This window comes from Colias philodice, chromosome 9 (assembly GCF_061535455.1).
Source record: "Colias philodice isolate Cphi_HAF_F1 chromosome 9, ilColPhil1 Martin Lab GWU primary, whole genome shotgun sequence".
NCBI classification, from domain to species: Eukaryota; Metazoa; Arthropoda; class Insecta; order Lepidoptera; family Pieridae; genus Colias; species Colias philodice.
Genome location: NC_143094.1, coordinates 12,741,963 through 12,756,747, shown reverse-complemented (window position 1 = coordinate 12,756,747; position 14,785 = coordinate 12,741,963). Strand labels below are relative to the sequence as shown.

The following is a 14,785-nucleotide window of genomic DNA, read 5'->3' as shown; positions in this document are numbered from 1 at the left end:
TACCCAGCATCATGGTGATATCCGGTGTCTAGATGCGCATCTGAAGACCATTCATGCTACATTGACACTGCTGGATATTGCAACAAAATTTGGTCCCAATTGCGTGTTTGTTATCGACCAAAATTAGAATTATTGTCACATGGCAGACGAATTTTAATCACGATATTGTGTACAGCAAACACGCAAGCGATTAAGTTCGATTACCGTTCAGGTCGACAAATTAATTCTGGTGTTCTTAATTGGGCAGACGCTTCGAGCGATAAGCGGACGAATGAATCGATATTATCGACTTATTGAAATTATGTCAGCTGATAGCCGGTTTGAATAATTGATCCGTTCGAGTCTATGACTAACAGAATAATCAATCAATCATTAATCATATGTTTGCGCAACACGACGAGCTCTGGCCCCGTTTTGGGTAATTTTCCTATTTTTATCGAATGCGCGATATTATCGTAACTGTCGTTTTAAAATGTTGCTTTTCCCATTCAACCTAAATTTCAAGTTTTATCAAGATTTACGAATGTATTGTTTGTCTGTTTTCGCTTGAGCAACCGACTTTACTTTTCAATTTTAATTTGTTCCATTGACCTGTAATAGACGGTTATCTTATATCTTAATTGAACCTGTTGCTGAATGTTTGAAGCTATACAATTTACTACCAGGAAGGAACATTCTAACTTGGCTACATAAACTATATGTACATTCTAAAGATAGCGGCTCTTATTGTTGCCAATTATTGAGACGAGTTTTATAATAATAGAAGAGATTACATATTTTTAACACACAAATTGAAAATAACTGCTTTAGACTAAACTAAGTATCTTCTCTTTGTCCACAGAAGAAGCTACAAGTCCAGACAGCGGCGTGAAGGATCACCACCGCGAGAGGGGGGCGGTGGAGAGAGAGGATGAAGCCTCCAGGTCCGCCTCCCCCGCGTCCCGCACCTCCCCGGCGCCCGACGAGAGGGACATCGAGCACAGCATACCGGCCACCCTCATCCAGGACCCCAATGCAGAAAGGTAATGTCATAACATTTGATCAACCTTTCTTAGGAAGGTCATGAGTTCCTTAAAATAGGAACAGTAGGTTTCCATGAATTCCTTAAAGTGGGAAATAGGAGAAGACAAACTGATATTCTACCTACTCGTAGGTATCTGATGATAGGATACTTCCTAAAACAACTACTTCTTCTTTATATTTTTATTATCTTTTTAAATAATAGGCATATTGCACAAAAATATAATTAGTTTTTATCGAGCCATCAGAATGTGAAAAAAATAATATCGAAAGCTCAATAAAACAAGCATTGTTGACTTTTCGGAACAAGTAATATCGATAAAATTCGCATTAATGAATCATTAAGCTATCAGAACTATCATTCAACGCAACTGCGACTGCTAAGAGCATTGTCTGCTTGACGGTGGTCTCGCCTTCAATCCTGGTGTCCACTTTAACGATCCCATTGTTTTCGATGATCAGTTGTCAACTGCTGTCCTCGACGCTATGGAACCCACCAATCATAACGACCTCAACGATCACCTCTATCTCGAAGAATTAAAGTTCACAACTGACCGTATTGGAGTTCAATGATTTATAGCCGCTCCAAGAATGAATGGCTGCGATAGTGACAGCTAGTAGGTAGTGACACTAAAAATGATCAAGAACTTTACGTTTGACACTCCATCAATATATGTTTAACTGAAGAAGCTCCGTCTCCTGGATAGTCAGGAGACAAGATTGATCGAATATGCTAGATAATGGTCGCTGTAGATAAAGTAATATCGACGATTATTATAACCTTGTTTGTAATTTACGTGCCATTTTAAAATGTCACTTACGGCCTCAACCACATTATTGATTAAGGACAAACAGATACAGTTTTGTTTTAGATTAAATACTCAGAAGTTATGGATTTTAACAGGTGTTTAATAGATTAAATAATTTAGATAAAAAAACCCACGATGTCGTACAGGAAATCAGTTCGATATCAGAAATCAAATATACATTTTATATATGAATTTAAACAGATTTTCATAATTATATTATCTTTAAGTAGTCTAATAGTGATAAAAACAAATAAAGTATATTAAAATATGTTAGGAGTGTCATAAATAATAATCAATAATGGTTAATGTATAATTTATAAATCCGAAACGGCTTAAAAATACACGAATTATGGATGAAAATCAACAACTTAATTAGGAACATAAATGTTTATGAGGAATAAAAACTATAAGACCAAGGGCAGCCGATTTTTATCACTCGGACGATATTGCTATCGTAAAATCGACTCTTTTGCATATAGGTTTAGTATTATGGATGGATTGTAAAGTTTTCTAAACAGCAAATAATGTATTGGCAGGCTATCTACGCTCCCTGTTCCATCACTGTCAATTAGCTGCAGTGAGGAGACGTCATCAATCATAAATATTCTCCTCTAGAATATCCATCTCAGATACTATTGTTTAGATTTTCGATTCGTTTTTTGTATATCAATTAATCAGGTGATCTGTATCACGCTGATATTATCACGAACAAACCTAAAATGTTCATTTTTAAATGTTTAATTGGGTAAAAAGTTGGTTGCAATTAAGAATTTCTTTATTCCGATAATAAACTCGCCAAAATTATTAGTAATGCACTTTTATAGCTTCAGACATCTGGTTGCTTTATAATTCACGTTGTAACTGTGAAATTATTCAACAATGACAGGTGTCCCCGCGCAAATGGAGATCGTATGATCTGACGCTATATTGAGTGACATCACGTCGCTTGAAAATATATTTGTTTTTGGTAAAATCATATTTTTCGAACATTTTTGTAGTTATAAAAATCGTGAAATCTAGATGGTATCAATGCTTATAGGAAATAATACACTAAAATATTAATAAAACAAGAATATTTCCAGTTTTGAAAATTTCATAATTCAAGTTTTTAATTGAAATCCAATATATTATGTACCTAAAATCTATCTGAGATCGCTTTAAATGTAGTTTAGTCACACTTTATAAGTAGTGTCCCAATTTAAACTCTCTAAAAAACTCTTTTATATCAATAAACGCGGTAACTTTGCCATTTTTTACCTATAAGGCATTTAAATGTGCGCCTGTTTCCGAAAGTGTGCGTGCCGAATGTGTGGGGAAAGAGTATAATACCTGTCACATAAATATTAGTGATTGATTGACCCGCACCCAACTAATGCTTATAGGATGCAATAAACAGCTGGCGATCCGTTTGAAATTTCATACGTTTGTTTCAAACTCGACTTGCTTATGGTTACCATTAGCTTAATTATACTTTTAAACTACTATTTATTAGTTTTGTGAATTGTATTTTTGGGTATCATGAATAAGCTTTTTCCAGCACGATAAACAAGACATTTTCCTTTGTCAAACGCAGCAATCTGTTCATGATACACGTAAATCCGTCCCCTGTCCCCTGTCTGTCCGCGGTGAAAGGCCTCGTCTCCGCGTGTCGCTGCGCGCTTTCCTCGTCACCGTCTCCTAATCCCATAAGTCGACAATCTTACATCAAACATTCATTTAAATTACAAACGTCGATGAGTTATCGTATCGATAGCTCATCAAACTTTTGATCGGTGTCACGACGGTGACTCAGCTATGCGCCAGCTACACTGTCGGCCTGTCAACGAAACGATCGCCCGTCATTGCACGTCCACCTCGCGCATAGCACGCACGCTTGCATTACGCAGCGCACCACCCCTCGAAGCCGAATACGTATACCCGTCTCTCTCCTCCGCTCCCATTCGTCCGTTAGCCCGGCGGCCGTCTCTGTCGCTCGCGAGGCGTGCGGGGGGAGGGTGTTGCAGGCGGGTCGTAAATCACGAGGCATCTCATTCCACGCGGGACCGCCGCCGCCGCCGCAGGCACCGCGCACTTCCTTCTCGACCGCCGGCCGCATCTTTCGTGTCGTGTTTACATTTCCAATAGTTCTTAGGAAGTCTATCTGTTCTCATGTTCAAAGTGTTTCAACGATTGTATTGTGCTCATTAATGGATTCGAGAACGCTTCACCATTCGACGTTTTGAAAATTTCGAAAACATTTCGTCGAAGATGATTGTTGAACCTGACCACGTGAGGTACGATTTTTATTTATACAAGTGCACTTTTATTTTGAATGAATATTATTTGAATTGGAAATTCTATCAATTAGTTACGGCTTAGTTATTCCGTTAATGTTTGTTTTTATCACCGTCTTCGATTTACATATTAATTTATTTTTGTTATGTTTGCTGACAAAATTATTGTTGAAATATGTTTCTCTCTAATCAATGTTTATTGAACGTTTGACAATTATATTTCAAGACACACTAAAGGGAAATAGTTTCCAACACCTGTGCACTAAACTGCTGTAAAGTTGGCGTTTAGTTGGCAACTCTGATGCGAACTCAAATATCCTAATCCTTCTATTTTCGTTGACAAGATTTATTTTTATTGTCTTCATATCGAAATATGTTACATCAGTCGATATCTTTTATTGTCTCATAAACATTGATAACTTATATACCTTCCTCTATTCACGCTAATAAACATTTATCAAGGAATTATCTTCGATTCTCTTCTATAACTATAATTGCCAACATTCTTATATATATGATGACTTGTACAGATTTCTATTGTCAATTAGTTTATTTCGTATTCTAATTTAAAGGATGCGATGAGTGTTATCTTACAATTTAAATTAATAACGTAGAGCTAGTCTTGTAGGCTTTAAACATCTAATTTACAAAATAATAGCCTTATAATATATGAGGTCACTTTAGGTTGACTCCACTTATATGAATGTTGATGATGATTCAATTTCCATAAAGCTATAATCGAATTTAAATGGGATCCTATTAACAGTTCTTTTGAAATAGAAAGTTTTCTCAAGAGATCAACGTCATATTTTATTAATTTTAGTGATAAAAAAATATTTATAAAAGACATTGTAATTGTAAATAATGACACAGTGTCATGTTCAACATATGATTGAATATTTTTAAAATCTCATTTAAATGTAAATGTCTGTTAAAACTTCAATAGGATGTATTAAATTATAAACACATAATGTTCATCCATAAATATTATGATAAACGATAATATACAATCGTGTTCTCACACACGAATATCTCGAAACCGGTTTCGCTACAAATGAAAAGCGAAATGATAATTTAATTCATGGATTACGATGTGTGTATTTATAGTTGTTGTTTTGTCAACAGGGAGAGTCCGAGATGTTTGTCGCGGGAGTCGTCCGGCGCGCCCCGGTGTCCGTCCAACGACTCGGTGTACTCCGGCCGCAGCGCACCCAGCCTCCCGCTGCCGGCTGCGCTCTCCGCCGCCCTCCCCGCAGCGCTTCCAGCCGCTTTGCTCCCTCCGCACTCGGCCGCTGTAGCCGCCTACCTCGGCGCTGCAGCCGCTGCGGCACAACAACGTCTTCTCATGTCTTGCCAGGAAGACCTAACCGACGCAGAACGCGCAGACGCCGTGTTGGACTTCAGTACAAAACGAAGTGAGTCGCCCCATGACGATGATGATATGGACGGCGATGATGCCGTCAATCTTAGTAAGAATGAAAACGGGCCTTTAGATTTATCTGTCGGCACAAGAAAGAGAGGACCAGAAGATTCGCCGTCTCCGGTTCCAACGAGAAAAAGTTCTAGGTCTGCAGATTTTAAGCCTCTTGCGACGCCATGGACCACGCCCGTTGCTCCACATTTGCCATATTTCGCTGCCGCCGTAGCCGCAGCCAGCCTCTCACCTAAAGGGGGTGTACCTGGCGATTGGAATGGAAAACTTAAGCACGGTGCACCGACCCCCAGTGATGCGACAAAAGCTCTCGAGAAGATGAGCGAACTGAGTAGGTTAGGTGGAGAAGAATTATTTAGATCTGTTCAGAGTGCAGCATTAGGTGCTGGATTAACACCGAACGCTGCCGCTCGACATTCAGCTTGGCAATCGCACTGGCTGAACAAGGGCGCAGACCAGACTAAAGATGTTTTGAAATGTGTCTGGTGCAAGAAAAGTTTTAATTCATTAGCTGATCTGACAGTTCATATGAAGGAAGCTAAGCATTGTGGAGTGAACGTACCGGTGCCTCCCACGTCAGGTGCCCCCATGCCATCCTCTCTGCAGCCGCCATCGAGCTCGCCCTCGACGCCGTCACATAATTCTTCGTCTTCAAGTAGTTCATCTAAGCCTAATCATAATGATCTTAATATGCTTATTAAAGAAAATATGCCAATACCTAGAAAGTTAGTTCGCGGTCAAGATGTATGGTTAGGAAAAGGAGCTGAACAAACTAGACAGATATTGAAATGTATGTGGTGTGCTGAGAGTTTCCGATCATTAGCAGAAATGACTAGCCATATGCAGCGTACCCAACATTATACAAATATTATATCACAAGAACAAATTATTTCTTGGAAGTCTTCCGATGATGCTAAAGGTTCAAACTCTAGCACACCAGGTACTAATAACGCTGTTCCTCCCACCACGGGAACTAGTAGTCATGTAAGCGCAGTTTTAACTTGTAAGGTTTGCGACCAAGCGTTTAGTTCGTTAAAAGAGTTGAGTAATCACATGGTTAAAAATTCGCATTATAAAGAACATATTATGAGATCTATTACTGAAAGCGGGGGTAGGAGACGCCAGACACGTGAAAAACGAAAAAAGTCGTTACCTGTTAGAAAGCTACTTGAACTCGAGAGAGCACAACATGAATTTAAAAATGGCGAAGGTAACAGCGTCCCAATGGGAAAGCCCATTAGAGACTTCGGTGCTGGAAGCCGAATTACTTGCGAAAAATGCGGTGATAAAATTGAGACTGCACTATTTGTAGAGCATATACGTCAATGCATAGGCGCGCCCATGTCTAATAGCCAAAGGAATTTTCTGAAAAGCGCGCTTCTTTCCAATAACATTATTCCACCTGATGTTCCCGGACACGTTACACCGACTAGCCGCGATGGCCGTAAGAGTATTAATGATGAAATACCTTCTCCAGGTTCTGCGCACCATCGCTCTCCTTCATCTATTAATGAATCTTCTCCTAGTTCCAAAGACCATAATGCTAGTAACGATAAAAGCTCTTCGCCATCGGTTCTTAATGCTATTGAACAATTAATAGAAAAGAGTTTCGATACACGTTCACGGCACTCGGTGCCCGGCATGCCTGGCGGTGCTTCACACGCTCCAATCGGCTCAAGTATCTTAAAAAGGTTAGGTATAGATGAAAGCGTAGATTATACAAAGCCTCTAGTAGATCCTCAGACAATGAACATGTTGAGAAATTACCATCATCAGCAAGGCTATGGCCGTCGCGAGCGTAGCGGTAGCGAATCCAGTTCAATGTCTGAACGTGGAGGCAGTAGAGTGGAATCACTCACTCCCGATAGAAAGCTAGATTCATATCACATGACCCCGCGCACCACGCCCGACACCCGCGGCTCTCAGACCCCGGCGTCTGAAGATAGACCTGCTGAAGTTAGAATAAAGAAAGAGGTTACTGACGATGATGAGCGCGAAAACGGTGTAGACTTGAGCAACCAGCCTGTTAGGGTTAAAACTGAAGTAGACGATGACGAGGAGCAAGCTAGGCCAAATAGTTCGGTAGATGAAGATGTCAAACCCGCTGTTACTAAGCGTGAAATAGAAGGTCCAAGTCCAGTGCCTAGTCCGCGCAGTCCTTCCAGTGATCGATCTGCCCCTACTCCTGGTACAGAACGAAAGCCAGCATCTAGTTTGGGTGCACTCTCCTCTATGTTCGATAATTTAGCCGGTGGTGCTTCATCCAATGAACCCAGTTCTTCCCGTCGCAGCGGTAGTCACCCGCTCGCAGCTTTACAAAAACTTTGCGATAAAACTGAAACAAATTCCAACAGAGCGCCCGCTCCCGCCCCTTCCCCCGCGGGCCCTCCTAGCATCTTAACTTTCAGTTGGGCTTGCAACGACGCTGTCGTCACTGACTCCATAATGAAGTGTGCTCTGTGCGATACGCCGTTCATTTCCAAGGGTGCATACCGACACCATCTCTCCAAAATGCATTTCGTGAAGGACGGCGCGTTGCCCGAGCCGGTCCCGATGAAGGCGCCGCCGCCTGCCGCATCTCCCGGCACGCACAAGAGCGGCGGCTCCAACGCGGCCTCCCCGCAGGACCCGCGCAGTCCCTCGCAGTCGTTCGACGAGAGCCCGCACTCCAAGTTTCTCAAGTACACGGAGTTAGCGAAGCAGCTGTCTAGCAAGTACGTGTAAGTGTGACGTGTCCGCCGGGCCATCAGATGTGATGATACCATATCCTGCATTGAACCTTCATAGGTTTAGGTCGCATCGCGACGCTAAGTATTTCGAAACTCTTTGCCAATTTAATTATTTAGGTAATCGTTAGAGATCACCGCGTAGATCGGTTAGTGTAATTAATCTAGCGACATAAGTATACGCCAAACGTCTTACGTTCATTTAGGTGTAAGAGAATATTTTTAAAATATTGCCTTTAGTTAAAGAGGTTGTAGCGCGGCCGGCCGGTCGGCTTATCTTCCACGACGTATCGTAATTCCATTTCGATAATTGTAAATATAAGTCACGTTAAGTCTTGAAATTTAGATTCGATCTCTCGTAAAAGTATATTTTTTGCTAATAATCTAAAAGGAAGTTTCGTCGCGCGACGATTGGCTTGTCGCGTCGCGGCCGTCAGTATTCAGACGAATCCGTTGCAATATCATGTTTCGTGTTACTTAATTTTTATGTAAATCAGAGTTAGTTAACTGTTCTAAGTTTATCTATGTATATTTTGGAGTTTTTTTGTTTTTATATAATTTTTGATATCCGTCGATGCCTGTAATCTCGGAGATCCAATCTCATGGTCGATTCATGTAAATACGACGAAATCGTCATAGGATGCAATATAACAATCTCCTTAGTGTAAATTCGCTGTAGGTCCCTCTCCTCGCGAGATCGCTATTTATTATTTAGACTAAGTAAGTAAATTAGGTAACCCTACTGTGAACACTTGTATACCATTGTATCAGCGCATTATACGGTTGTCCGAATAAAAATTATATTTAAAATTTATTAAAAGTGATATGTTATTTTCTTTGAGGACAATTACATTCGTATACGTGTAGGTCTTTTGGTATTGTGAGATTCTTCCAATGTAACAACAGTTATACGATGTGTATATACGGTCTTATGAGTGCAAACTCTTTTATATTTAATAAAGAATATTGTAAACTTGTATTGTGTAAGTTTCAGGCGAATATCAATGAAGTGCGTTTCTGTACATATTTAAAGGTTCGGGGTTTGCTAACATCGTTTAGGATATTTGCTAGTCTATATTTACCCGAGCCTTTGAATGTGTTACGAAGTCGCACGTAATTATAAATGTAACGTTCAAAGTATCATTTAATAATAAACTCAAAAGAATGTATACGCTAGCTCCGACGAGATATATTGCTCATTTAAAGTGGTGTTGAAATATTGATTTTACCAAATTTAATAATCTTATTTAATATTTTATGTTGTATTTCAAAATGCAATTAAAAGCTCAAAGAAATATATATGTTAAATACTTTAAAGGTTATTTTATTTACCATTTCCCCTTGTATTACTGACATCGATTTTTATATTGACTAATTAGCGATAAGACATACACGCACACAGGCAACATGTTTCTGTATATGTTAATTTTTTCTTCATATAAAGTGAGTGAAGCAAAAATAAAACACAATAATAGAATTAAACTGTTTAATTATGACTTGATCATATATAAATTAAATTGAGACAGACCATCTATGGAGATTATTCTTAGAATAAATGGATATACAATTATTACTACAATTATTAATAAACAGATTTTTTAAAGTAACTTTACAGTGGAATGTCTGTGACATGTCTTATTTCAGTACTAGCTTTCCGCCCGCGGCTTCGCCCGCTTTGTCTAAAACATAATAAATTATATACCTTCCTCTTGAATCACTCTATCTATTAAAAAACCGCATCAAAATCCTAAAGATTTAAGCATACATAGGGGACAGAAAAAGCGACTTTGTTTTATACTATGTAGTGATTGAAATTCGATGTGAGACAAGTAACTAATTTGAAATAGAAAATTATAATTCTTTTCATATTATGTTCAAAGCTGATTTTCATTTTCAAGTAATAGTTTATTTAAGAACATCTTTTATATAGGTTACATTTTACTGGTTCTACAACATATGAAAGAGTGTAAAAATACACACATAATATTATATACATAAAATAAGTAGGTACACCCTTTATTTCATTGATGATCCAAATAACGACACCATATGAAATCATTACACACTGTTACAAAATTAATTTCTGAAGAACGGAAACAGTAAAGAATTCACATTATTTTTTATATCTACTTATAACACACGTATTTGGGTTAAACATTGTAACAGAATATCAAACCAGTTCAAAAAATTTGCAAATATTTTGACATGCCTCCGTACAAAATGACAAAAACTTTCTCGCATTTCAAGGGAGAATGTCTATAAAATTAACTAATATGAAACACTCGATACAAGACATTTTACCCAGTGTAGACTGTACTTTATTAAGTATTTTTTATAGTTAGAAACACATTTCGTCTTAACTCATCAACAGATTAACAACAATTTATTGCTCGCACATGTTTGACGAATTTAAAGTGGAATAAGAAATAGGGCAGAATTTTAATGACTATAATATTATGTCTTAAAGTACAATAAGTATCATAATATTCGTTTCCTATGTACAATGCTTGATTTTTTATCGAAAAGGATGACTTTTCTTTACAAAGGTTTCACTGTCTTGAATAAACTGTTAGTAGAAATTAGTGATTACTCCATTTGTTATATTGATACGTTCTCATTTAATTTTTTTATTTATATAATATAATATCTATGCAATAAATATGGAAAAAGCAGTAGGTAGGTAGTAAAACCAAACCATCACCGGCTTGCCGATTTCCCAAAAGGATTAGTATATTTTTAATGACTAGTCATCAGCTTGCGATTTTTAAATATATCCATTTTTTAAATGACAACTAAAACTGCACCAAATAAAATATTTTTTACTGAATATAATACGACAAAGTACGTGCATACATTACCAGGCTAATTAGTCACTCCACCCCCCCGGGAATCACTCAGACATCTTAACCGAGCGTCGATTTAATCACACTAACGACGCTACATTTCATGTTCGACGTTAAGAATTGTTGACTGTCCATTGCTGGTCAATTTTGCGAGCGAATAAATTTAGTTGAGAAGCGAGCAGTGGTAATGTACAATAAAAAAAATAAAAAAATACAATAGTAAGTAATTGAATTAATTTGCTAAGTTTAGTACCTACAGTAACGGTAATTATAATTTAAACTATATAAGTACCAATACAAATTCCATATCAACACATATTATTACTTTGTAAACAATTTAAAATATATAGACCAATTTGAAATAATGGATAGAGCTTTTTATACTATTAGCGCCATCTGTTGTCGATTTTAATGTAATCAAATAATAAGTCAAGTATTCTCAATCTGAAATTCTATACCTCATATGCATCAGTCCTTGGTTAAACCCTACACAGTTATAAAGCTTTGAAATTTTGTATGTTTGCACGTTTACTATACTGATTTTGAAAACTTCCAAGCTAAATTAATAATTCTTAGCAACAATTTAGCCTATATTTATCAGTCTTCTTACTCCAACCCAGGCGAAGCCAGCTCAAGCAGCTAGTTACACAAAACCTTGGGTCATTTACACCCACCCGATATTTTTCGCTCCACAAAAGACTCATTCCTTGGCAAAAGGGTTAAACAGTTAACCCTTTGACAAATGCGAGGCTATCGTTAACATCAATCCGCTTATTACCCCAACTAAATCATTTATTGTGCTAAATCTCGGTATTTATTCAGCGGGTCGAAGAGACCGATCACTCAAGCGTCAGGGCGCCGGTGACGGGTTAACGAGGAGATTTTTAAGGGTTACCTCTATAGACTGAGTGTAGAACTTGGTCTGAAACTTTCAGTGATAATTTTAAGAAGAATTACAATAATTAGTGCAATCGAAAGTAAATACATACAATCCATACTAATATTATAAATGTGAAAGTAACTCTGTCTGTCTGTCTGTTACTCAATCACGCCTAAACTACTGAACCAATTTGCATGAAATTTGGTATGGAGATATTTTGATACCCGAGAAAGGACATAGGCTACCTTTTATTGCGAAATATGTACCACGGGCGAAGCCGGGGTGGACCACTAGTCTATACATATAATCGTAGGAAATAAAATAGTAAATAAAATTAGTTTTTTATAAAACTTATAGGCTATTCGGGTAACGTGGATACGTAAGTATGTATGTATGTATGTATGTAGTTATATTTATATTTCAATATTTTAAGATGTTTCCTACTGAAAATATTATCGACAATTTATAACGTTAAAATAGATGTGGTTTGGTATATCCATACTGCCATTTTATTTATCTTTTAAACTGTAATCTAGAATAACTAAAAATAATATATCGTAATCGAAAAATCGCTAAACATAAATAATTCAACAAATTATAACAACTTCCGTCTCACTTTTGAAAAAATGATTCATAATTTTAATTTTTGAGTTCAAAATGAAAAGTAGAACTGCATGCTAAATAAGAAATACATAATATGTATGCTGACATCTTTTTTAATACAAAAAGCACAATGCAAAAAAAATGATTTTAAAGATTTTTTCTTAATATGAAAAAAGCCTTTTAAATCTATATATGAAATCGAAAAAAAAATTAAAATCGTATTATCTATACTAATATTATAAAGAGGAAAAGTTTGTAAGTATGTATGTAAGTATGTATGTATGTATGTATGGTTTTCACGCAAAAACTACTGGACCGATTTCAAAAATTCTTTCACCATTAGAAAGCTGCATCTTTACTGAGCAACATAGGCTATATTGCATTTTCAAAAAAATTAGAGATCCTTACCAAAAATGCAATAATGTAACCCAAGGTGTAAAAAAATTCTCAATAAAACTTCTGTCATCGCGTGCGCTGCGGAATCTATTGAAGATAGAACAAAAAAATGTTCTACGGTATTATAGAATGGATCAATATCTACAAGAAAGTCCGCGATACCATATGTCCATCTTCAGTAGTTATGTTACTACAACAACTTTTTTACGTTTTCAAAGTAAATAGAAGTGCCGACAGTAATCAAACCATGTTATCCATACACATATATTAATCCTTATCCCATTAAATGATGTTTTATTATAGACTGTTTCAATACCAGCAAAATACTTTTTAAATGAAAAGAATTGGATATTCCATTCAAAAGATATAACGAATTTTTAAAAGTGTCAATCTACAGAAAATAGTAGGTATACTGTTCGAGCAGGCCGTAGTGCGGGGGTCACGGAGGAATTCTACCAATATGCGTCTTGACGGAACACAGTGGGGTTTTGGTCGGTAGGAATCCGACATAACCCACGGCCCCTCCCCCGGAGGCCGTGGGTATCTATGAAAGATTTCCCCACTAAAACAAAAAAAAAAGGCCTTAGTGCGGGACGGGGTAAAGGTGATTTTCATGTGATTAAAAATTAAACCTATAGTCCGACCTATAGTAGACTTTTCACTGTAACGATATCGCTATCTATGCGTGTGAAACCGCAGGGCATTGCTAGTAAGGTATAAATAAGCATTTTTTCCTTTAGGTATATACTTACATTATAAACTAAATTTAAACCGCCTTCCTTACTTGTTTTGGGTACGGATTTCGACTTGACTCTATTTTTCAAAGGAGTTTTAAATTTTCGTTGAAAAAAGTAACTTTTCTATTGTAAAAATTGAACACTTATAAGGTATTTTCATAAATTTCTATTATCAAATTAGTCACAGATTGCAGCTTTCAAATGAAATAAGAATCATCAAAATCGTTTCATCCAGTCGCAAGTTACAAACATAAAAAACATACATTCGAAATTTACGACTTACAAATTTTATGTCTTCTATATATTAGTATATATGTAGTTGTAAAAGTTGTAAATTGACTGTGTGGGAGTAGCAGGTGATAATTCTTCTCTATCTAAATTTAATACAGAATAAAGTGTCGTATACATATATTATTTTAGTTTAGAAACGATGAACGAGATCTTTTACGAAAACTGCATGTTTTAAAAGTAGGTTATTGTTTAATCTATACTATCTATACTTAATATTATAAAGCTGAAGAGTTTGTTTGTTTGTTTGAACGCGCTAATATCAGGAACTACTGGTCCGATTTGAAAAATTCTTTCGGTGTTAGATAGCCCATTTATCAGGGAAGGCTACATAAATAATACATCATCACGCTAAGACCAAGAGGAGTAGACCACTGCGGGTAAAACTGTAGGGCACAGCTAGTAAATATACACAATGTACGTAGCTACTTTTACAAATATACTATTATCGTTTATAACAATTAAATGCACATGTTTTGCTAATTTCCTATAGGTATAACAATAGAATGAGCACGTATCTTGAATTATGATTGCTGTTTTAACTCAATTTCCAGTCAAACTTAAACATATACGTTTAACATAGATACTATGGTTTTGAATGTATCCTGTATAATATTACTAGCTTTCTGCCCGCGGCTTCGCTCGCTTTGTCTAAAACCTAATAAATTATATACTAGAACCTTCCTCGAGAACCACTCTATCTATTAAAAAAAACCTCATCAAAATCCGTTGCGTAGTTTTAAAGATTTAAGCATACATATGGACAGAGAAAGCGACT

The 14,785-nt window shown here is 36.8% G+C and overlaps 1 protein-coding gene across 3 annotated transcripts in view; it reads left to right on the top strand.

Annotated features, from left to right (window-relative positions):
- Positions 1-9,577, top strand: part of LOC149486208 (protein tiptop-like) — a 219,624-nt gene extending 210,047 nt beyond the window's left edge. For 2 of the 3 annotated variants that reach the window (XM_089699544.1, XM_089699543.1), the window contains 2 exons: positions 842-1,022; positions 5,228-9,577. In XM_089699544.1, the coding sequence (XP_089555670.1) occupies positions 842-1,022; positions 5,228-8,258 (3,212 nt within the window). In that variant the 3' untranslated portion in view covers positions 8,259-9,577. Of the gene's footprint in view, positions 1-841; positions 1,023-3,769; positions 4,103-5,227 lie in introns of those variants that run through there. The other variant, XM_089699545.1, reaches the window with a different exon arrangement.
- Positions 9,578-14,785: the final 5,208 nt, after the last annotated feature.